This window comes from Oryzias melastigma, linkage group LG18 (genome assembly GCF_002922805.2).
Source record: "Oryzias melastigma strain HK-1 linkage group LG18, ASM292280v2, whole genome shotgun sequence".
Classification (NCBI taxonomy): domain Eukaryota; kingdom Metazoa; phylum Chordata; class Actinopteri; order Beloniformes; family Adrianichthyidae; genus Oryzias; species Oryzias melastigma.
The window spans coordinates 9076996-9101388 of NC_050529.1; the positions used below are offsets into that span (position 1 = coordinate 9076996).

The following is a 24393-nucleotide window of genomic DNA, read 5'->3' on the forward strand; positions in this document are numbered from 1 at the left end:
TATTTCTCTAAATTTTTCACGATATTCAGACACACGCCAGCAAACTTTGTTTTAATTGAATATGTTACCTGTTCCCTGAGGTTAAAACCTAATAAATACAAACATTTTAGAAAGAATGTTTGATAATCTTTTGTTTTCTAATGATGAAAACTTGAATTATTTAAAAACAATAAAAAAATTAAATACATTTTCATATGAGAAGTTGTTTGAACGCAATGCATTGTGGTCTATATTCCCCAGTATATTAAATTTTGATTCAGACTGGTTAATCGCAGGGACTTCTGGGAAATTTCAGGCTACTGGATTTTTAAATATTAGACACCACCAAAAATAGGCTAATGCTCTTCATAGTGCAGAAAGTAGTGAATTTATGCTGATAAGAAAATAAAAAGCTCATAAAAGAAAAAACGTCACAATGATAAATCTTTTATAAGTAAAGATAATTGTCAATCCTTCTTCCTGTTGGACTTATGACTGCAAACATGACTGCAGTTGACTAATTTATTTTGAAAAAAACATACTTGCATATAAAAGATTCGACTTTTTAGTTCGTTTTTTTTTTTCCGTTGAATTAAGCTTTATCATTCATCTTAAACTATTATTAATATGTATATCTGACATTACTTACACAATAAAAGTACATTAAAGTACATAAAATAACTTTTATTTTGAAATATCCTGGAAGTAAAACTAGGCTTTCCATTGATTGATTTTAACTCTTTATGTGACTTGAAAGCTCCGAACAGCTCAAACCATTAAAAAGAAAACCCCATCAGACACAAAGATGAAGTGGTTTCATTAATCCAAATATAGTGTTAATTAGGCAGAGAGGTTCATAAAGTGTTTTGCCATTTGGGTTCAGTGAGTCTGTGATTTTGCGCAGACGATTCTTTTGTTCCCGGAGCCAGCTGTTGGATTTTCCCTCTTTTGAAGTTAATTGGTGACCTTTGGCTGGAAAGGCGGCGCGGTGGAAGATACAAAAGCTGTTGGTAAACTCAAAGGGGGCTGCGCTGACGTCCTTGTAAACGCCGAGTTAATTGTGCTTCACAAAAATGTCAAGATCTGCATGCCGGATTGTTGCGGCGGGCCCCTGCGAGACTCCGCCGCCGCCTCCAATAAAAGGCTCTGTCGCATTCATGGGGCTGCAGGTCAACGAGAAACAGAGAGTCGCAGAAAATCCTATTAATTAAGTTTATTTATGAGTCAAATTTGTGTTTAATAGATGATGGAAATATCATCTCTCATCATACTGATGACAAAATGTGTGTTAAAATCAAGTTTTATGCTTTTTAAATTCATACATTTCATATATATATATATATATATATATATATACGATACATATAATATCTAAATATATATATAAATATTATATATATATATTATACATATACATATATATATACAATATATACAAAATATTATATATACAATATATATATATAGATAGATAGATAGATAGATAGATAGATAGATAGATAGATAGATAGATAGATAGATAGATAGATAGATAGATAGATAGATAGATAGATAGATAGATAGATAGATAGATAGATAGATAGATAAAGAAAAGTGATTTTTAACCAAAAAAAAGGAAACCTTCAATTTTTTTTCTTTTTTATGAGCTACTGTTTGATTTTTTTTTCTGTTTAATATATTACTTTTGTTAGGATTTAAACTCTTTATCATTAAATTTGCCATCTTTATAAAATTATCCTATTTGCAAAAATCAGAGTTATAATAAAGCACTTAAGTCAATTTATGCTTTATTGGCAAAATCTGGATTAAAGTGGATTAAAATAATCATAACTCGTCTGGTCATTTATCTTAATAAATGGCTAAATTCATATTTATATATGAAATTAATAAAACTCCTACAAAAGTTCATAAGGTTCCGCACTGATTGATCTATGTTTTTTCTCTTAAAATTTCATAATAAAAGCCATCCTAAAAAAGATGGTTTCCTTTGTTGTTTAAAGTTAGAGTCACACTAACGCAATAAGCACAACAGAGGCAACCAGTTTCTATATTAGGCCAACATATAGATGTGATGTGAGGTCCTGCAGAGCATTTTTACTGTTTGGGCGTGGCATAGAAAAAATAATTTGTCAACCAATCAGGATCTCCGCTTTGGCCCGTTTTGTGTTGAACATGCAATCAGCGGGTGGAGTCCAGAACCCAAAAATATTTCAAAAGAAAAATTATAGAAGTGAAGAAAATAGCCTACTTGCAAAAAAAAAAAAAAGGAAAAATTATTTAAAGTATGTGCTTTGTCGTCTCATTTGTCACCAGAACAGCTGTGGAGACGTCACCTCCTCATTTTAGTTAAAAGCTGTGAATCCATCTGCTTATATTGGAGATACTAAAGGAAAATAACTGCAAAGTTGACAAAAATTATATCTAAAATAAAATCCCGTGATTCTTTTTATTTGGAAACACCGACATTTCTTAAGGTTAGGAAGGGTTATGAATGTTAACATGTTCTTGAGGTATTTTTCTGATAATAAAAGATATATATAAAGAAAATTAGGCTCAAATTTGTATTTCTTTATTCAAATCGTGACTCAGTATCATACAATAAACTACAGTTTAAAAAAGATTGTATTTGTGACATCACAAATACAATAGGCGGGCCACAAGCTCCCAGTTCCACTCCATTCTTATGTATCTACTGGTACCGGTACTGTTAGGTTGGAGCCCAAAAGGGGCTGTAAGCCAGCAGGGGGATGGTAAACAGAGAGCTCTCAGCAACATGGAGGTGAAAGGGGGGAGGGGTTTCTCCACGCCATTGATTCCATCTACAATTCAGAGACAGAACTTCTGCAGCTCTGCAGAAACTATGTCCTGGAAAACATTGCAGGTTTTTTTATTTATTAAATGAGCACTGGGAGCAAAACAGATCAAATATTTTTTGTGTTTTTAACATGTTCTTGTAACTTTTCACTCATAGTAGAGGACTTATATACAATAAATTATCATCAAAACTGCGTTTCTGAGTATTTCTTAATTTAAATCGCGTTGAATCAGAAAACTGGATGCTAGAAAAAGCTGGTGTGGTACTAAGTGTGCCAAAGTCTCTTCTACACATTCTGCACATTCATTTTCCTCGTCTGAGCTGGCCTCTGGGTCAAAACTGTAGCTGGATTGATCTAATCCAATATTGCTCACCATTATTTTTGTGTCGCTAATGCTAGCTTGGGGCTGTATGCTTGCGGGTGAGTGCGTAGACAGCTTCCAGCTACGGGGAGGGGAAGGGGGCGGGGTTTCTCTGAGCCAACAGTTCCGCCCACAAACTAGAATTGTATATCTAATGAGCTACTGCTGCAGGAAATAAAATGTGTCTTAAAAACAACAAAGGCTTTTTGATTTTGGCTGCCGAGACATAATTAAAAGATCACTGGGAAAAATTTTACAAAAGACAAAAATAAAGTTTGCAGTGGGACTTTAAGTGTCAGAGTAGACCCCTAATTGGTTTATTGACTGTTAATGAAAGCTACCTCTGCAGTAAATGAACGGAAATTAAAGAGGATATTTTTGTTTTATGTCCTAATTGGGACCTTTTATTGTTTGCATGAATTTTTAAAACAAAAAAAATATAGAGTAAAAATTAAAAAAGAAAATCAGAAAAAGACCCTCCTCTGATCAATGTTGACCTTTCCTCCACTGTTGTGCTTCGTCATTCACCCATCAGCTCCTTTCAGTCTGTGTGCTAAATTAGCATCAGATCAAATTGGTTTCCGTCGCTAAACCTCAAACCCCCAAGTCCTGCCGTTTTCCTTGCATATTAAATATCTCGTGGCCACGCCGGCGTGTTTATCTTGGCCAACCAGCCGCAACTACAACAACACAAACAGCCCAAAACAAATGAATGAGTCTCCACATTTGTGCAGTAATTCTGTAATGTGTGCTTTGGTCTGCGCGGGGTAGGTAATGTACGGGACAAAACTCTGACGGATCTCACTCTGAATGCCTAAAGATGGTTAATTGCTGTGAAAAGAGGACAAGCAATCTGCTAATTAACTAATAATGGGGGGGAGCCAGAGAGATGAGCTGTGGGAGCAGAGCGGAGCAGAAAGTATTGCTTTCCTTTTAGTATTTTTTATTGCTTAGGGCTTTAGGGCGCAGCTTAACACGTAACAGTGTACGCGGTATGGAAACTGACGAGTCGTGCAGAACATTCTGATCGCATTTTGTCTTATGAAACACTGTGCAACTAATTTGGTAAACAGCTTTGTTGAGGAAAAGAAACTGAAAAGCCTTTTTTGTGCGTTTCTGAATGAGCGCAGTAAGACTTTATGGGAGGGAAATTGCTTTTTTTTGTGGTTTGTGACTTCGCTTTCATCGAAATCAATTGTAAAGTTTGCGGCTGATTCTGTAAAACTAATACCAGATTAACATTTGTCATATACTACAAATCCATACTTTAAAATGTTAATATTTATGTACTTGAATAGAGAGATTTTTATTAAAAAGGACATCTTAAAATGAATCGGTACAGAGGCCCTAAAGGAACATAAAAGTAAAAAAAAAAAAAAATTAAAAGACAAATTCCCGCTACTATCTGGTGCCCACCAGATAGTATCTATATAGTACCTAGTGCTCACCAAATAATATCTGGTGTGCACCAGATAGTATTCAGATAATAGCTGGTGCTCACTAGATAGTATCTAGTGCTCACCAGATAATATATGATGCTCACCAGATAGTATTTAGTGCTCACTATATAATATATGGTGTGCACCAGATAGTATTTAGATAATATCTAGTGCTCACTAGATAGTATTCAGATAGTAGCTGGTGCTCACTAGATAGTATTCAGATAGTATCTGGTGCTCACCAGATAATATATGATGCTCACCAGATTGTATCCAGTGCTCACCAGATAGTATCTGGCGCTCACTATGTAGTATCTAGTGCTCACTATATAATATATGGCGTGCATCAGATAGTATTCAGATAATATTTTGTGCTCACAGATAGTATTCAGATTGTATCTGGTGCTCACCGGATGGTATATGATGTTCACCAGATTGTATCTAGTGCTCACCAGATAGTATCAGGTATCCACCAGATAGTAACACCAAAGGGACATCAAAGACATTTTTTTTAGAAAAAAAAGAAAAATTCTGTATACTATCTGTTGCGCACCAGGTAGTATCTGGTGCTCACCAGATAGTATTTAGTGATCACCAGATAGTGTCTGGTGTGCACCAGATAGTAACTGGTGTGCATAAGATGGTAAGCAGAAAATTATTTTTGTTCTTAAAACATTGTTTTAAAGAAAAACATTGTTTTAGAAAAGAAAATTATATGACTACTATCTGGAATGAACTAAAAAGTATCTGGTGTGCAACAGATAGAAAACAGCTTTTTTTCCCCTTTTTTTTACTTTGATGTCCCTATAGGGGCTCCGTAAATCAGACAATTCTATTCTAAACTCAGAAACAGTTATATCCCATGGTCCATCAGGCTCCTGATTACATTTTTCTTTCATTTCTATGACTCTTAGTGCGCTTTGGATTAATGACCACCTTAATTTTTTGTCTTACTTTTTGTGTGATAAAAATATTGTATTGTGTTCTGTATAACGTTCCTGTCATTTTTCCTTTAATAGCTTGTTGAATTGGACCTTATTGTTGTTACGTCAACGTTGTTTTTTTGGGGTAGTAGCTAAACTCACTTGAAGGCAATGTTTACGAGTGCATACCTCAAACATAACATGTTGGGATCCACACTGGATTTGTGACGTCAGTGCAAACACTATAACTTGTAGATATCTGGTCTACGAACCACAATTAATGACAAGTAATTGGGTTATGCCAACAAAATAACAATCCAGACTGATAAAAGCTATTTGGCAAACTTAGGTTTTCTGTTGAATTTTATGGGAAAAAAAATCACCATTAAAGTAAGTTTTTCTAAGCAAAAACTCTTGCGTTCCTGTTTCCCAAATGGATAAGAAAAAAGAAGCAAACCCAGGCTCTAACATTGCGCTTACTCAGTAGACGATTTAACCCCCAGCCGGCCAACGATTTACACTCTTTCGCACCATGAAAGAAGGTCCAATCTAATCTGGAAATCACAGCTCTTAAATTGTGTCACCCTTTGCACTAAGAGGAAGTGAAGAATGAATCTTCGGTAGGCGAGATGCTGTCATTATCTCTTGCCCGAGCGGAGACTCGCTCTGTAACTCAGCAGGGCAGTTTGCTGCAGGTGGATAAATCCAACTTGTATTTTTTTTAAATAAAAAAAAAAATCAATATTCCTAATATCAGCTAAACATTAAAAGTGTGAGTTCTCTTTAGTTGAGTTTTTGTTTTCTTGGTTCTTGTTATGTTCATTTTCTCTGCACCAGGTTCAAGATTCTATTTAAAGATGGTTGTGTAGTTAACTACATTTAATCTTCTGATTTTCAGCTCTGGTTCAGATCCTCTGGATTGTTCTTTTTTTATATATCCCTTGTTAATATGTATTTTTAAATAAAATTTAGTTTTTTGACACACGCCTGGTCTCATGCAGTTTGGGTCCTACTCCACCAGTTCCTGGCAGAATGTCCTGACCACCATGGACCCAGAAGCTTTGGCAGCCACCAAATGATGGTTGTCCTTGCACCCTTGTTTAGGTCATGCCATGCCACATGTGGCTATCTTTCCTGAAGAGGATTGTTAGTATTTCAGACCCTGACAAGGGTCACCAGGGCTGCTCATCTTCAAGTATTTTGTTTGTAAGAAGGGTCATCAAGGCTGCTTTACGTATCTTGCTCTAGACAAGGGTCACCGGGCTGCTCCTCTTCCCCTATCCCAATTCTATTGAGTGGGACCTGGCCTGCTCTTCTTCATGTCTCTTTTTCCTGTTAAGCTCACCAGGGAAATTATACTTCATACATCTAGTTCCTGTGGAGGGTCATCAGGGCAGCTCCTCTTCATGCTTCTAGCTCCTATGAAGGGTCCCTGTGAAATCTCATGTTTATGTATCTTTGTCCAGACAAAAGTCACTGGGGCAGCTCCTCTTCATATATCTTGTTCTTGCAGAGGGTCCCCACAGTTGCTCCTCTTCATATATCTTATTCCAGACGAGGATCACCGGAGCGTTCCTCATCCTTTTTAACTGATGAGAGTCTCTGGGGCCGCTCCTCTTTAGGTATCTTGTTTCAGACCAGTGTTACTGGGATATTCCTCTTCCTATATCTTGTTGTTGTAGAGAGTCACCCCTGTCAGTCCTCTTCATATATCTCGTTCCAGACGAGAGTCTCTGGGGCCGCTCCTCTTTAGATATCTTGTTTTTATAGAGTCAATGGGACCGCTCCTCTTTATCTTCTCTATCCCCTAATTGTTGTTCCCTGTCTCTAAGGAAGGTTTCCTGGACTATTAACCTTAGCTTTTTGTATCCCTTGGGAGAGTTGTCGGGACTTCTCCTCTTCTTGTCCTGTTTATAATGTTACTCCTCACCCATGTTTGTGCTGTAAGGAATTTCTGCATTTGCTCTGGGTTTCCTCCAGGTCCCCTCCCAACTGGCATGTCGGGGCATCTGGTATCTGCCCTTTAAGGAGGGGGTATTTTGAAGACGGCGCTCTTTAGTTTAGATTTCTCAGTTGTTTCCTTGGTTTTTATGTTTTGTTTTTAATGTGTTTTTTCATCTCTGACAGTCACACTTGGTTCAAGAAGCTAATTACCGAAAGTTGTTTTGTTTTTAAGTTAGTTATCCTGTTGAATTTAATTGTCTGATCTTAAGTTCATTTGGGTCATGTTTTTTCTTTGTTAGAAAAAGTTAGGAATCCTACCACAAGCCCCGTTTCCTGCATTTTGGGTTCTACTCCACCAGTTCCTGACAACATGACAGGAATACGGAAAAGGGAAAACCACTGTCAGTGACACTTCCAGCCAATTTAGAGGAGAAACCAAAGCCTGTTCTTTCATCTGTTTTTCTTTTGTCAAGGAGACCAAAGTCAGGCAAAAGCACACAACACTTCACACATGTGCAATCCCTGCCGCTCCAGTTTGCTTACATGCTCCTTTGTCACCACCACGAATTCCTGTCTCAGACTTAGAGATCCACAGAGCTCGAGTCAGGAAACACATTTATTGAGACGTTTTACCCGCTTCCAGACGGCAACAAACCGTCACTTTCACTTTCTTCACCGTGGGGGGTCTTCTTCAGGTCCTCTGCCTGCTTTGAGGTGACACTTCTCTTCATGCCTGTTTGCTTTGAGGTGGTCTTTTCACACGGTGTGTTCTGGGTATGGCAGGGTCTTCAAAGTCTTCTCCTTCCTGCCTGTCTGTTTCATGGGGGGTTTCAGGGACGCTCCTCTTGCCGCCTGCCAAGGCTAGTATCATGTCTGGAAGGCTTTTTTTCCTTGTTTTCTGAGGCGCGTTTTCACAAGGTCTATATGTTTGGTGACTCTGGTCGTCAGACTAGAAAAAAATTAACTTGTAAAACTACTGGATGTCTGCAGAGACTAAAATTTGGTTTGAAAATGTTTTTTTGTTTAAGAATAACTCATAGTTGTTGGGTTATAATGTTTTGCAACTAAAACAACACAACTCTTTGGTTCTGCTGCTGTTGGATTGATCTAAACAGGACAACAATAGTTTCTTCTGACTCACATGGCTGATAAAGACATCTGCTCCTTGGACAGGTTCAGGGGGTGATTAGACACGGAGAGGCCGTACTGGCGGACATTCAACCCCTCAGGTAGGTTCCCTCTTAGGATGCCATTGTTAGCCACACTGAGGAAGGAAACCATGCTGTGCCATCCCTTGTTGTAGAACCACACCTGTCATGAAGAAAACAAGAAGGTAATCAGCAAAATAAATTTAAAGTTGAATAAAAAGTCCAAAATAGTTGGTGAAAATCGGGTTGTAAGAAGGCCAAAGTCCCATAGACTTCCATTGAGAAATAGTTATTCATCAGGCATTTTATTACGCCTGCTATGTCCAATTCTTAATGGTCCCTACACAAGTTTCTATGACTGTTTTTGGGCTCTACGCATCCATTGAACAAATGGTAAAAGTTAAATTACTCCAGGGGTGAGCAAACTTTCTCATTCGTGTGTCACAAAGGGTTCTAAAATTTGACCGAAGGCCCAAACCAGAAGCAGATTTGTGGCTCGTTTTAGTAATTTATCGCATATAAGAAAGAAATAACATGGGATATGGACAGAAACATGCCTTAATTCATTCATTCATTCATCTTCTTGACCGCTTCTTCCCTTTCGGGGTCGCGGGGGTGCCGGAGCCTATCCCGGCTACTGGACAGGTCGCCAGTCTGTCACAGGGCCTCAATCACACCCATCCACTCTCACATTCACACCTAGAGACAATTCAGAGTCACCAATTAACCTATGATGCATGTTTTTGGACGGTGGGAGGAAGCCGGAGTCCCCGGTGAAAACCCACGCATGCACGGGGAGAACATGCAAACTCCACACAGAAAGGTCCCAGCCGGGAGTCGAACCGGGGCCTTCTCGCTGTGAGGCGAGAGCGCTAACCACTGCGCCACCGTGCAGCCCACATTCCTTAATCTTGATTGAAAATGACTTAAAAATAGAACAGTTTGGAGTTTTTATGGTTTCATGTTCCTCAGGAAAAAAACTTAAACTCTGGGAAATGCTGCATTCATGTTTTGAAAAATGGAAAAAATGACTGTCTGACTTGGAAATTAAAGATGAATATCCAACAAATCCTGATCCCCAAGTCATCACATATTGACGTTTGGTTAAGGACCCCTCTACGTCACATTTTGACGTTTTGGTTGTCCACAAATTGTCGTTTTCTAACGTGCTGACTGCTTGTAAAATCAAGGGGTCAGCAACCCTTGGTACGCGGTACCGGATGTGGAACCGGTCATGGTATGGGACCCGAACTGGGCTCGGGACAAGAGTCAAATTTTAACTGAAACCTGGGTCAATTTTCTGGTACCAGTTCGGGTCCCATACCGCGACCGGTGCCAGGTTAGAGTACTGGTAGCAGTACTGGACGCATCCCAAGGACCAGTCTACGTCCAGTAATGCATCCAGTACCGCATCCAGTATCAACCCCCAACGGTTGTGGACACTTGATTTTACAAACATCGAGTACATCAAAAAAACAACAAGTTAGGGACTTCAAAACGTCAAAAAGTGACGCGGAGGGGTCCTTAGCCACATGAGCCCTAACTCGGTGCCAGTTTGCGTCCGATACTGGCTCCAGGCCCGGTTCGCACCCAGTACTGTATCTGGCAGTGGTTTGGGTCCAGTACCAGTGAGAATGGGGAGTGAGAATGTGGTGGAATAAACAGAAAAATGACTCTCCAACTTTGAAATCACAGATGAATATTGAAAAAACAAATCTTCAAACACTGAATTAATTCAGAAAAACGTTCTAAACAACATCTGTGGGAGACACCTGAATTATAGGGAAAATAAAACTTTAACAAGGAAGAAGCCCCTCCCTCCTTGTCCATTGTGAACAGAAATGCGGGTTCAAGAGTGTGTGTGTACGTTCCTTGATGCTCACTATTTACATAGGTTTAGTTCAAGAAATACAAATAATAACTATGACCTAGAAGTTTCTCCTTCTCTCTACGTATTTAAAGACCTCCTATTCCTGCCCTGATGTGACATGTAAAAATACTTTTCACACATTCTTCTTTTAGACAAGCATTTCCTTTAAGTTCTCTGGTGTAAAGGACATAAAGAAAGGATGAATAAAAAAGAAACAGGCAAGTGTGTGAAGGAGAGGACTCCCCGCTGATAGCAGAGCGATAATTAGGAGTGGATGGTGTTGGAGTGCCAGCTGAACATAACAGAGCAACACAAAGGAGCATGTGGAGCCAGACGCAGGCACGAGCGTCTGTGATCTCCGCTCGTCTGCTGGTTTCATGAGGGGAATGGGAGGATTTTAGCAGCAAATACAAGAAAAAAAAACTTCAAGTCAAGAGAAAACTTCAAACAAGAAATGCAGACATTTTTGAGAATCGTTTAAAACATTTAGGGGTGCAATTATTTTGTCAACATTAATGAAGTTGGATAAAGCGTGATGTCATCAGGAAGTCATAACTGGGCATTTTTTTTGCCGGGTTTAACAGTGATTGTCTTCTGTTTTCAATGATAAAATGATCTTTTGTGAGTTTTTTCCTTCAGGGTTTCCTATGTATTTGTAAGGCTAGTCACGCTAGTCATTAATAAACCCTAAGTCACAACTGCCCTTAAGGGTGGGTAAGGGTGAAAAATTGGCAAACCTGTAAGACGTCACGATGAGCCCGTACAGCATAAGTGTTCAAGCACATCTTTTCTATGGGCATGCAGCGGGGATTGGTTTTAGCGAAACTTGTACCACAATCAAAGGTTGCTCATAATTCCTGTAGAAAAGTGTGTACTCCTTGAGTACCATCCATCTAATATACAGATTTGGGATAAAAAATGTCAAATTAGAGTTTCCAAAATAGAACAGAACTTTTATCAATCCTACTATTGATGATTCACAGTTATGATGATGACACTAGCATTTATAGGAAGGGTTTACGGATCTTTTTAGATTTGTTTTAGCTCCTTTCTAACCCAATCAAGTTGATTTTTCTTTCTTGAAACCAGTTTAATTAGCAGAATTGTTGGGGTTTTTTTGGGTGGGGGGTGACCTGTGACATACCTTTATGTTGTTTCTGGTCCCCAGCCTCTTCAAGACCATCTCTGCCTTCTGGAAAGTGTCCTCGGGGATGCCTCTCTGATAGACAAAAATGGAAAGTTATATAAGTTCTAGATAAATTGGCAATAGTTTTGGATTTCCTTGGCAACTGAGTTTCTTTCTTAATGTCATACCGTTCCGTTCAGCTTGAGCCATGGATTCATGTATTGATATTTCACAATATTACAGTTAAAAATGTGCGAGCAAAAAGGACGTTTTCTTGGGGAAAATTCAAGATGGCCGCCTTTTCAAAGGTCAACGAAACCTCAGATGTGGTCATAAAATAACCTGGTAGCAGATATGTGAAGATCACTCGAAAAAAAGTTTGTATGTTTCCCATATTGTGCGAAAACTTTGGTCACCAAATGGCCGTAGGTTCTAGAGTTTAGGAAAACTCCCACTGTTACTGGAAATGTAGGATTATCAGCAGAATTCTGACTTCTCCTCAACATTTCAGCACAACTTCTAATTCTTTAGTGAAATTGAAACGTGTAAGAACATCAACATTATAGGAGGGGAGTGAATTAATGAGACACACACTTGCAATTAGCAGCCATTATCTAAGTGGTGGGGAAACTTATAAGGACAAAAACAGGAAATTCAAAACTTTTTTTGGTTTTCCAAGAGTCTGAGAGGTTTTAGAAACCGAACAGGTTGTCTAAGAATCTGCTCGACTCCACCGACGTGTCGAGGGAAATGAGCCTTGGGATGAAAGGCACGCGATTTTCCGAGGTGCCGCGTCGACGCCCCGCTGTTCCGACCCGCGTTACATAGGCGCGCGGAGGACATTACGCGTGCGATATAAATGCAAATGGACCTCCTGTCGGACCCTGCCTCCGTTGGTGCGCAGGGGAGTGGAAAAGGGAAGCAGGGAGTGGAGTAAGGAGAGGTCTGCCGAGACAAAGCGAGGCCGACAACTGCTGGGAGAGGAGGTGGAGGGAAAAATAAAAGGTGAAAAATCAAGAAAGACACCCCTAGAATGTAGGAGAGAGCTCAGGTGCAAACTTCGGTCCTGATTGGAGTCCAGGAGGAATAAATTCTCAGCTTTTAGGATGGCATGGAATAGAGGTGATCGTCCCAAGTCCTGTCCTATGTTTCGATCACTTTCACATTGTGTTTTTCTTCCCATTCGAGTGAGGATGACTCAGTACAAGTATCCTCATCATCTTTTATATCGCAGAAGTTGCAGGACAATGCTGACAAAAAAATATCCAGTCTATTAATACACGGAGACCTGGAAACAAGACTCCTACTTTTGTCAGTGATGCATCCCGCAACAAATCAAAAAAAAAAAAAGTCTTATCCTCTTCTTTTTCTCAGTTTTAGAGAGACTTTTCGGTCGGACCCGGAGGAGACGCTCCCACTGGGAGCCTTCCTGAGGATTAGCAGAGGCCTCAAATGACATGAGAAGTGGGCCAGCAGCTGCCCCGGTCCAATCCTTCATGAACTCCGTCTTGCTCACGAACTAGGACGGCTTGTGGATCCAAAACGGAATCCACTGGTCAAACAGTCCAGAAGTGAGGACATTTTTCTTTGGAATTCTTATAGGACACAGTACATTAACTGTATTTTTCATGTTTTTTTTGCAAAATTTGGCCAGGGTTGTGGCTTATACTCAGGAGCAACTTATTACCTTTACGGGTAAATATGGGCCATCTGTATGTGAAAATTGGTCAAACTTGTATGAGTATATCAAAGTTGTAGAGCAATTGGTGAATCTGTTGAGCCAAGATACTAATGAAGATTTTTTTCCTACGGGCATGCTGCGGGCAACAGGTTATAGTGAACACTTATACAACACACGAGATGTGTGTGTCATACGGATTTTTGATTTTATTATTTTGAAGGATCTATTTAAAACAATGTACATGCATCTTTTTAAATGACAAGTCATTAAAATGCAATGCATTGTGGTCTATATTTGCTAATCTAATGAGCATCGACGCACGAAAGCTTTCTAGCTAAATTTCCAAGGCATGTGAATTTGGAAATGTAGATTTTTTTTTCTCAATCATCGCACATTGACCCATGATTAAGGACCCTCCGCATCAGACATGGAAGTTTTGGGTGTCCCAAACTTGTTGTTTTTTGTCGTGCTGGCTGTTCCAATTAAATCTAGGCTCCCTAACCTGGCCTGGTGCAGGGACATGGACCGCACCAGAATGCTTACTCGGAGCCTAACCCAGTACTGGACGCGGATTGGCACCCCTAGCGGTACCAGTTCAGAATGCAGTACCAGACCCAGACCAGGCTAGGGTTAGGGTACCAGTATAGGGTGCATCCCAAGGTTTGGTCGCTTCCGGTACCGCGTCCGAAAAAATGAACCCGCATCCAAATGTGACAACTTGGTAATGAAAATGGGTTTTTCGGACACACCGAAAAAATAGCGAGAAACGCTAACACTACAATCATGTATCCCAAAATGCCATTGTGTGGCGACCTAAAAGCAAATCTGTCAGGTGGCCATGCGGTGGCATTGTTAATCAGGAGGCAGCAGCTTTAAATAAAAATAAACATTTTACAATGACTGTACGATTTTTCTATAAAACGTAACATTGGTCAGTAGCCGAGATGGCGGTCTTCTGACAGGCAGGGATGGGGACATTACAAAATCTGGAAGAAATCGAGTGACAACTGGGCAGATTGCCGGCCGGCTGTAGCTTTGACTGGACGATGCGTAAATGGGGTTTGTAAACGTCCATATCAAGTACCACCTACCGCCCGGTAGTCCGGGGGTATATAGAATAGAACGCGGGTTATCCTACACGCCTGACTAAGCTAACAATTTAAAAAAAAAATCAGGCAGCAGCATGAAATCATGAAGATTCAGCCGATGCCTACCCATCGCGGTGGCGGTATTCATGACTGTAGTATAAGTAGTGAGTAGTACTCTTGTTTGACTCCAATCATGTTCAAGTCCTAAATCTGTTTTTTAAAAAATGTCTTGGTGTTTTTGTCCATTACATCTCTGGTCTTTTAAATTAGAGCTTTCTACAAAACTGTTTACCCACAGATGCATCATGTGTCTCATTGTACATCATTCCATTTCCCTCCCCATCCAGACAGACGCAGGAAGTGAGATTTAGCAGCAATCACAGAACCCACTTCCAAGTCGGCGCAGGTGGCTCAGAGAGCTACTTCCTGTTACTGTCCTACGACGCAGCAGAAAGCTCAGCCGTTCCCATGGACACAGCAGCTCTCTATTGACAACAGCTGCATAGTTTCAGGCGCTACATCACTTGTAGCTGCTCGAATGAAAGTTCAATTATAATCAAGATTTGAGAGACTTCAAAGGGAATGTATTTTGGCCAGCACCCCTCCCCCGACGTTAAAGGCATGGCAATTCATGTGTTAAAAAATTTGACAGTTGAATGGGACACAAAGTCTTGACAACAAGGGTATGAGTCAATAGTCGTGCGCTAAAATTCAGTTTAAAGAGCTGATTTTCCCAAGTTGCCATGGTTACCGTGAACAGCTAAAAAAAAATGGCATGAAATATCTTAACCTTGTCATCTTTTGATTCATTTTTTTATCATTTGCAGCTGTTCAAATCTGCAAAGTGAAAAGAAAAACATAAAAAAACATTCCCAAGATATAAAACTACACAAACAAAGATATTAATGTGCCAATTAAAAGAAGAATGCTTGAATAATTTCCAGCTGCAGCCTTGATGCCGTAGGAACAAATGCTTAAGTATTTCCCTCATTTCAAAGGACGTCTGTAAACATGTAAAAATATCACACAAATGCTATGAAAGGAAAAAAAATACTTTTCAAAATAAAACTAATGGATTTCTTTGAAAAAAACAGATCATGAATATTTGTTTACGGGGACAAAATTCTGTTTTTAGAGGACTTTAACTTCAACTCTACCCTAATTGCGAAGAAGTTGGAATATTCCGACCTCTTTTCCATACCTCACTCCAAAAAAATGTATTCCGTAGTTTCCTGAATGCATCTTCGATTTCCACCTCTGTCAAAATGACTTGTGAGTTGATGCCCCCAACTGAGATGCCACCATATCTGCAAGAGTAACAAAATAAAGGTCAGGTTGAGTGTCAGGTACTAAGCGCCAAAAGTTGGGTCTAAATTCCCTCAATACTTCAAAAGATGGTCCAAGATGGCATTAAAAGTTGGAGACCCTTATGCTAGGTTCACTTAAAAAGTAAATTTGCTACTTAACTTTTGTCCAAATTTGTGTTCATAAAGTTGACACTTGTTGGAGGAGGTACCGTCCAAAGCTTTGAGCCTTATCTCTCTTAAGTATACCTCATATAGAAATCAAGGATGACCCAGATGATGTTGAGAGATCAGGTTTATTTATTTTGAAGAACTCTACAAAAGCATCTGTTATCATGTTTGGGTTCATGAGATCATTCAGAAGCTCTCCCAGTACGGTGAGGTTCACTACTGCAGGAGCTGTCTGAATGATGGCCGCTTTCAGCGGTACTTCTTTCACCCACTTAGATGACTTGGCATACAGTCATTACTGTCTCCATAAAAAAAAGAAAAACATCATCAAGTTCGGAAGGAGAACAGACAACAATCAGGTTCTCCTTCTTGTTGGTTTTGGACCCTTGCATTTGATCTGACCAGAACCGGATTACATAACTATGCAAAACAGTAAAATGAAGTAACAAAGTAGGGGTGGGATTATATAAATTTGCTTCCTCCCACTCCCTTTCAAGCAATCAAACAAACTCTATTTGACTTTAGTTAATAATTACGATATTTAATTAATCAAATGGGACAGAAGTATGTTTTTCTTGGTTTGTTTTCTATTTTTTAATCAATGCATTTCGTTATTTCTGTAATGAGTTTGAAAAACTGGGTGTTTTGTCCTCTATTTTTCACAATCTATGCTTGAAATCAATCAATCATACACATCATGGACCATAGTTAAGTCCATCGTTGGTTGATGTGGTGTAATTTCTTCATCAAAGTTCAGATATGTGAACTCAGAAAACAAACGCCCAAAACACACTGCTACCAGACCGCCAGGACAACCCATTCTCACTCCCAACTCGTCACATATTGAATTAAGGACCCCTCCGTGTCAATAAAATGACATTTTGGGAGTCGCCGACTCGTCGTTGGCTGACATGATGGCTGTACCCATTAAATTGCAGGTCCCCAAACTCCAGGCTGTGAACTGGAATTGGTTCGGTACCGGGATGCAGAGCACACCAACCCAGTACCGGTACCCTAACTCTAACCTGGTACCGGTTCGCGCCCGGTACCAGATGCAGTGTGGGGCGCGAACTGGTACCAGTTTGGGTACACCAACACATCTGGTACCAGTTTGGGTCCTGTTTTGTGTTGGAGTACCAGTTCAGGATGCATCCCGAAGACCAGCCCATGTCCAGTACTGCGTCCTGAATGTTGCAGACCCTTAAAACATGTCGGGGACAGCCAAAACGTCAAAGAGTGACTTAAACGTCAAAGAGTGACAACTTAGGGATGAGAACCTGTTGGCCTGGACACCTGAACACACCTGGACATTGACTAACACTGAATCTGGACGCCCCTAATGCGTTTGGGGTGAACATAAGTTAAGTCTCGGAAGTTCTCTTATATTACTAATGAGTCACATGACCACATTAGCCATCCTTTTTCCCATTTACTCCTACTGAATGAAGGGTTAAGAGAAACGCCTTTGTCGACCATGTTTTAAACTTTTTAAGTTTTATATTCTTAAACTCCCAATGGGTATTCTAACCCCTTACCATATATATATTCACACTTTGAAACCCTTTTAATTTTTCACTTCAAATACACAAATGCAAACACAAGACATTCACTTCATGTAAACAGCGGGGCGTTCATGCGCATGAATGCTGCCGTGATGTGATTGACACCAGTTAATGCATACAAAACAGAAATAGCAGTGTAGCATGCAGCAATTTGTGTTTCCTTACATACCACTCTGTGAAAAAAATGACACACCATCAAACTGGCTTTACTGTAGCTTGTTATTTGTCGGTTTTTATAAGAAACATGGATGACAATCCTGTTTGGAGAAACATATCTTCAAATGTGTTTGTAAAAACAAAAAAAACCTCAGGTGTTGGTGCATGTAGATGAACTTAGCTTGAAGTCAACAGTTACCTTTTCTTCCCAGAGTGCTCATATGTCTTCACCAAGAAGTCTGTCATGTTTATTCCAGTTAAATTAAGCAAGGTGTCCGTTGTGTTCTGTACTCTCTGTTGAAAAACAAAACAGGAAGTTTAAATGTTAGCGACACACTTTTAGCCAGCAGTCGCTATTAGCATCATGTTACTAGTGCTACTAAGAGCTTTTATTAATATATATATATATACATATATATATATATATATATATATATATATTTAAACAACAACAACAAGATTTAAATATAAATATAAATTATTCAATATCTTTCACTTAAAAAAAAGAATATTTTAAATAAAGGTATGCCATCAGAAACTAGCAAACTAGCCAGTTAGCCATTTCGCTAAAGAAAGTTAGCATGAATTATCCAAATTACATAATTTTAAAAATAAACATTATAATGAATAATAATTGTTTTTTTTGTGTACTTGTAGTGCAGAACTATGTGGTTCTGAGCACAGAAAATGCTTATAAATTCAAAATATTTTACCTTTTACATTTTATTTTATATATTTATTTATTTATTTATGATTTATGCATACTATAAAAATAGGGTATTTTATGTAAATTCATAGATTGTCAACCCACAAAAAAATATGTTGGACTGTTGTAGTATTACATGTAAAAACATGATTAAAGCCAACCATAAAAAGGTTATCCTCGAGTGATATGAACAAAAAATGTTTTTGCACAATGTAAATATTTTCTTTTTTTAAGCAGCAAAAATGTAAAAATGTATACAGGATAAAATGAAACAATGCAGTGAGCTTCCACTTAAAAAAAGGTTTTTCAGAGGTAATTACCATGCTAGCTGATTAGCTAATTAGCTAATAGCAATCAAATTCCTTCACTTGTCAGTGCATTCGCCATTTTGTAGTTCTATCCGAATCTTCATTTCCAAAAACTAGTGCCCTAGAAATTTCCCAGAATACTCTGCGAAAAACTAGTGTCCATCAATGCTCACTAGAATTGGGAATAAAGATCAAAATTAATTTCATATTTACAATTTTTGCGAGAAAAAGGTATTTAAATGTATTTTTTTATATCTCCCAAATATACCATTGATATTTTCATTATCAGAACACTGAGAATTCATAAAATACTTGTATTAATTAAGTTTTTACTTCTTGAAATTGGTGACATTATATTCCTGCATTATATAGGTTTTGGTATTTAGGGAGAGGAATTCAAACATGTTTGTTTTTTTTTTTTTTTAATAAAATTCCGATTGAGTTCATGCTTATAAATTAGAAAATATTAGCATGAGGTTTCCTAATCCTAAAACACTTTCAGCCTTTATTAGTTCTTTGTGGACTTCCAGTATAATGATGTAGTTTAACAGTATATTTGCATATGTTGAAAACTTAAAATGCTTGTAAAATCAAGCAGTTTTACATTTACATTTCTAGACTTTTTTTTTTTTGTACTTTATACAATATTTATCAGCCCAAAAAGAAGGGGAAAAAAACAATACTTAAAAAACAACCTTTTACAGGTGGAGTCTGTTAATGCCTCTGGGAAACACATTATCCTACCCCTTATCATAATAGTCAATTAAGCGTGACTATGGGAAGCCTTGCTGAAACCTGGACCCCTGCTAGAACTCAGAAAGCCGTGTCTAATGTCAAAGGACCCTAATTAGCTGCCCCTCTGTGGATGAATGGGTACATTCAAACATCCAATTAAAATAGGGGGGTGCGACACACAACTATTAATACTCTCCGCCTTGCATAAAGAGATATTTAGTACACACATACAGCAATCACAAGCCTTGCTCGTTTAGAGATATACCGCTAATTGCCAAGCAGAGGTTTCCCCTAATAAAGAGCAATTTAAGGTCCCCAACAGGGATGTAAATTACTAACACACCCCCTGGTGATGAAAGTCTTGATTTGTGAGATTTGGTTACAAATGCAGTCTTGTTAATCAGTTGCCCCATGTCATTTAGCTCTCGGTGTATTTTTTGCTTGTTGTTTAGATCTTAACTTCAATACAATTAAAATCCCTTAAAAAATGAAATATTAAAGACCCCAATGTTGTGTTTATGACATGTTCTTGTAGCATTGTCTCTAAGCATTTTTTTCATTCGGATCGTTGAGAATCAGATGCAGACGGATAAAAATAAAGTTTGAAAATTACATAGAAAATACGATGGGCGGGGCACAAGCTCACTGCTTTGCTTCATTCTGACGCCGGGTTCTGTGAGTTTCTACCGTTAACTTGACATCATCCATCTTGGCATCTCGCTATCTGCCTCTTTCTCACTGATTGTGTTCAATAGCGATATTGTATTGCAAAAAATTGGTTATATTTTAAAAATTCAGCAGATTTTCTTGTGTGCCTTGGCGTAACTTCCTGCCGCGCTTCGCATCTTGTGTGAATTCCACCATAGGGTAACAAGGACGGCGGCGTCTGTTCTGCGGGGCTTCCGCGTGCAGTGTGAACCCGGCCTGACACACCAGACACGCATTTTTTCGCGACAGTTGACAAGTTCTTCTGCTCAGCGGTGGTTACTTAGAGCTTCTACAACTAAATCGTCCATCTAGACTGGTCCCTAACTGCCTCTTTCTCATTGATTGTGTTCAGTAGCGGTATCTTATTGTGAAAAATGTGATATATTTTGAAAGTTCATCTGATTTACTCTAGCGTAACTTCCTACATGGATTGACGCGGCGTTTCGCGCCTTGTCTAAACTAGCCTATAGGTTAACAAGAGCGCAGAATGGAAGCTTTCTGTTCTGTGGCGCTTCCGCGTACTGTGTGAACCCGGCGTGATACACAAGACGCGTATTTTTTCGCGACGGTCGACAGGCGCTTCTTGTCAGCTGTGGTTTTTTAGAGCTTCCATAATTAATTTGACATAGTGCATCTTGACTTTGTCGCCAACTGCTCTCTGCCTCTTTCTCGATGATTGAGCTGTATTTTATTGTGAAAAATTGCTTATATTTTGAAAATCCACCAGATTTACCTGTGTGTCTTGGTGTAACTTCCTGCCAGGATTGACTTGGCACTACGTGTCTGGTGTGAACTACACCATAGGTTAACAAGGGCGTCAAATGAAAGCTGCCTCCGTTCCGTGACACTTCCACTTACTGACAATTAGATCTATGTACGTATTTATTTTCTTTGTTCAGGCTGGCCCCAATAGCTTCAATTTTGGTCACCATTTTTGTTGCACCGATAATGTTAGGTTGAGGATGTGTGAAGCTGTAAGCTAGCTGGAGAACACGTAAACAGAAAGTTCTCAGTTATCAATGTATGTGGGCTCCACACCAATGGTCCCAACCATTTCTAATGAACTACTGACGCTCTGGTCTATGTCCACTAAAACAGTATTTTGGTAATTAAATGACCACTGGGATTGCTTTTACAATAAAACAAAATATAGAAGTGGGTTTTAAATGTCTGAGTTAGGCAGATATTTTGTAGGAGGTATAGTTTTGGAGTAAAATTTCATGGAGTTTAGACACAAGGTTACATTTGGGGATATAAATAAAGACAAGAGCAGGAATCAAGAAACTGGAACGGGGAGGAGAAGCAAAGAAAGAGCAGATCCCATCTGGCTTATGAATCAAAGATAAGGAGGAGAAATAGTGAGGCAACCTTGGCTTATCTTTGGACAAACGGTCCTCTCTTTTAAAAGCAACGGAGACACAAATAAAACAAAGAGAAGAGCCCTTACGCTCCTTTCTGAATACAGTCAGTGTATAGTTACAATTCATTTGGCCTTGGTCCATAGCCCAAATCAAAAGAAAAACACTGAAATGGGATTATAAGGTGCCTTTACCTGAGCCTGTATCTCCAGTTCATTACCAATCAAAGACATCTTCAGTGCAGAACATCAGTTCTCCTGCCTGATCGGGAGGGAGGCAAGCGAAGGGGAATGAAACGTAAACTTGAAAGTGATCAAATTTGTTAAAAGGAGGTAGTGTGATCAAATCCTGCAGAGACACACAACTTTGAATGATCATATCCTCCTAGCAAGACAATTGATTTTTTTTAAATTGTGTGCAAAACGTCCCACAATGATCTGTGGCAAAAACTGATATTAGCTTGAAAACGGGGTGGGCTACATATGTGAAGTTAGCTAGCATGACATAGGAAAGTGTAATAGCACATTAAATCCTGAATTTTCTTAACTTATTTATCTCTTACTGGGTAAAGGGACTGCAGGACCCTAACCCGGCTACTGTTGAGCAAAGCCAGGGTACACCTTGAACAGGTCTCCAGTCCGTCGCAGGGCTATATTTTCCCATGCAGCTCATTATCATGATAACCAAGCCAAACGCCAGTTTAAACCCCTTATTGGTTCTCCTAGGGGTCATACAATGGCTTTTCAATGACTACCTTTAAAGCTGAAGATACATGCACCTGTACTGGGGTTAACCCCTACAGGTGGTACGGGTTTTTGGGTTGTCCAGGCCCATGAAAGTTCATAGAAAGGATAGGCCGGTTCAAGGCACATCTTAGGTTGGTCTTGCACTTCAAGGGATGGCATAAAAATGGAACATACGGTTGTCTTGTGTGTGGTAAGTATATCATGAAGCATTCGTGAGGGTTTATGATGTATGGGTTATGCTGTTTTACAGTCCCCTTACGACACATTCTAATCATCAAGGGTGCAAGAACTGGCCCCTTACTGACTCAAGTAAATGCCTCATGCACAGGATGGGTAAGTAAGTCGGTTCTCAAAAGGATGTCCATGCAAAATATGCTCTGATTGTCTCAATTTCTCATTTTTGTGATTAACGATCCCTCCACGTCAAAAATTGACGTTCTGGGTGTCCTCAACTCTTTGTTTGTTGACCTGCTCGTTGTTCTAATTAAATCAGGGGGCCAGAAAAGGTTCAAACCTCGGACACGGCTTGTACCAGTACCTGAACCAGGTACCCTAACCCTAGCCCAGTCCACGTCCAGTACCAATCCGCGTGTCCAGTACTGGGTTAAGGTAAGTGTACTCCACCTCCAGGTACTAAACAGGTACCAGTTTGTGGCCTGAAAGTTGGGAAGGTTGGCATGCATCACAATGTGATGACTCAGAATGAGAATGGGTTGGTTGTTTGCAGCATACACATAGATAAATATGTGCCCATTATTTGCCCATTTTTCTCCCGTAGAAAGCCCTTATCCACCCGTAGGGGCATTTGTGACTAAGGCCTAAAACATGTATGAAACATTTGGGCTGCTGTAATCTTAAAGCCCCCCTCTTATTTACATATTAGCACCTGTACAACATCAGTTTGAATATGTTTATGTAATGTGAGCAAACAGGATTCTGGATTTTGAAACGTCTTGAAATTCCATTGCCTTCGGATTGGAATTCCAATGTTTTCATGTAAACCATCACATATGACTCATAAGTCTTATTTTTCTGCTGCTACAATGGCTCCAACAGGTCGTTTCCCTCTAATATTGGGCCTGTCGGGAGTCAAAAATGACAAATTTCCCAAACCCAGCTTAAAGAGCATGTGCCAGTGTGTTTGCGCCGGCCAGGTTCACTGTGACTTGGCGAGCTCTTGAGCCAATCAGCACTTAACTGGATTTGTCCCTTTTTTTTGTGCAAAGAAAAAAAAAGTCTGGCATGTGGCATTGTTACTGAGTGGATGACCAAAAAAAGAAAATAAATCTGAAGACTGGTATTGTTTTCCACAATAATGTAAAAGACAGAATCAAGAAGACAGCAGCAGAGATTTAGAATAGCCTGTGAAGCACTCCTAGTGACAATACTCAGAGTAAGGACCTGTTTTCCTTCTGTATTGTGTGCATTGATTTAGTCATTTTAGCCCCAAATGACACCATTTTTGATTTGTAATAACTTCATTGAACGACAGTGACAGTCACAGCAGAGAGATAATAATATTTCTATGTTGTTATGTTGGACCCATTTGAGTAAACTAAAGGTGTTTTGACATTACTTTGACAGGATTTGTTGAGTATAAAGTTTGGGTCTTAGTGCCTGGTTAAGGTGCTGCAAGCGGAGATTCAGAGATTCTGAGCACATGCACAGTGAGTGGGCAAGCCTGTTTCAGGACAACACTCTGCCACGATCACCCCGGTCAAATGGAGGACGCAGAGCCACACCACAAAAATGTCCACGGACAACAACAAAGGAGCTCGGCCGTGCAAAGGGCACCACCCGGTCTGGAGAAAGGAGACTTAACACCAGACAAAATCTGAGCCGAGAAAACTGTAGTAGAGGAGTGTGATCGCGACAACCCCTTCTGAGATGAAGACCTTTTCTTGCCTTTTTCTTTCTAGTCAAAAACATCTTAAAATTAAGGGAGAACTATGAGGCTAACTCTTGAGCATTTGGAGGAGCATTTCCTCTTCTTCTTTCCAGAGCAAGTTTTACTAGTATTGCATGTTTTGTTGATTCCTTTTTTTCTTTTTATGAGGTCTTGTTTTTATTCAGGTCTCTGGTTGTTTTAGCTCTATAACACCAGAGCTTTAGATCTAGTGTTGAGATTTTTTTGACTACTGTAACTCTTTAACTGTAAACACAATAATGTAATTCCAGTAGATTCTGAAAAAAAAAGCAGCTTTGCAATGACTTGTGGAACTTACAATCAATCAATGTAAAAAAGCTGATACATAACGGCACAA

General features: G+C 39.3%; 1 protein-coding gene across 1 annotated transcript in view; it reads right to left on the minus strand.

The window, feature by feature from the left end:
- Positions 1-24393, minus strand: part of LOC112156111 (phospholipid-transporting ATPase ABCA1) — a gene marked incomplete in the record, with an annotated part of 201468 nt that overhangs the window by 68652 nt on the left and 108423 nt on the right. The window contains 4 exon segments of the mRNA XM_024288273.2: positions 8604-8773; positions 11625-11699; positions 15577-15682; positions 17768-17862. Coding sequence (XP_024144041.1) covers positions 8604-8773; positions 11625-11699; positions 15577-15682; positions 17768-17862 — 446 coding nt within the window.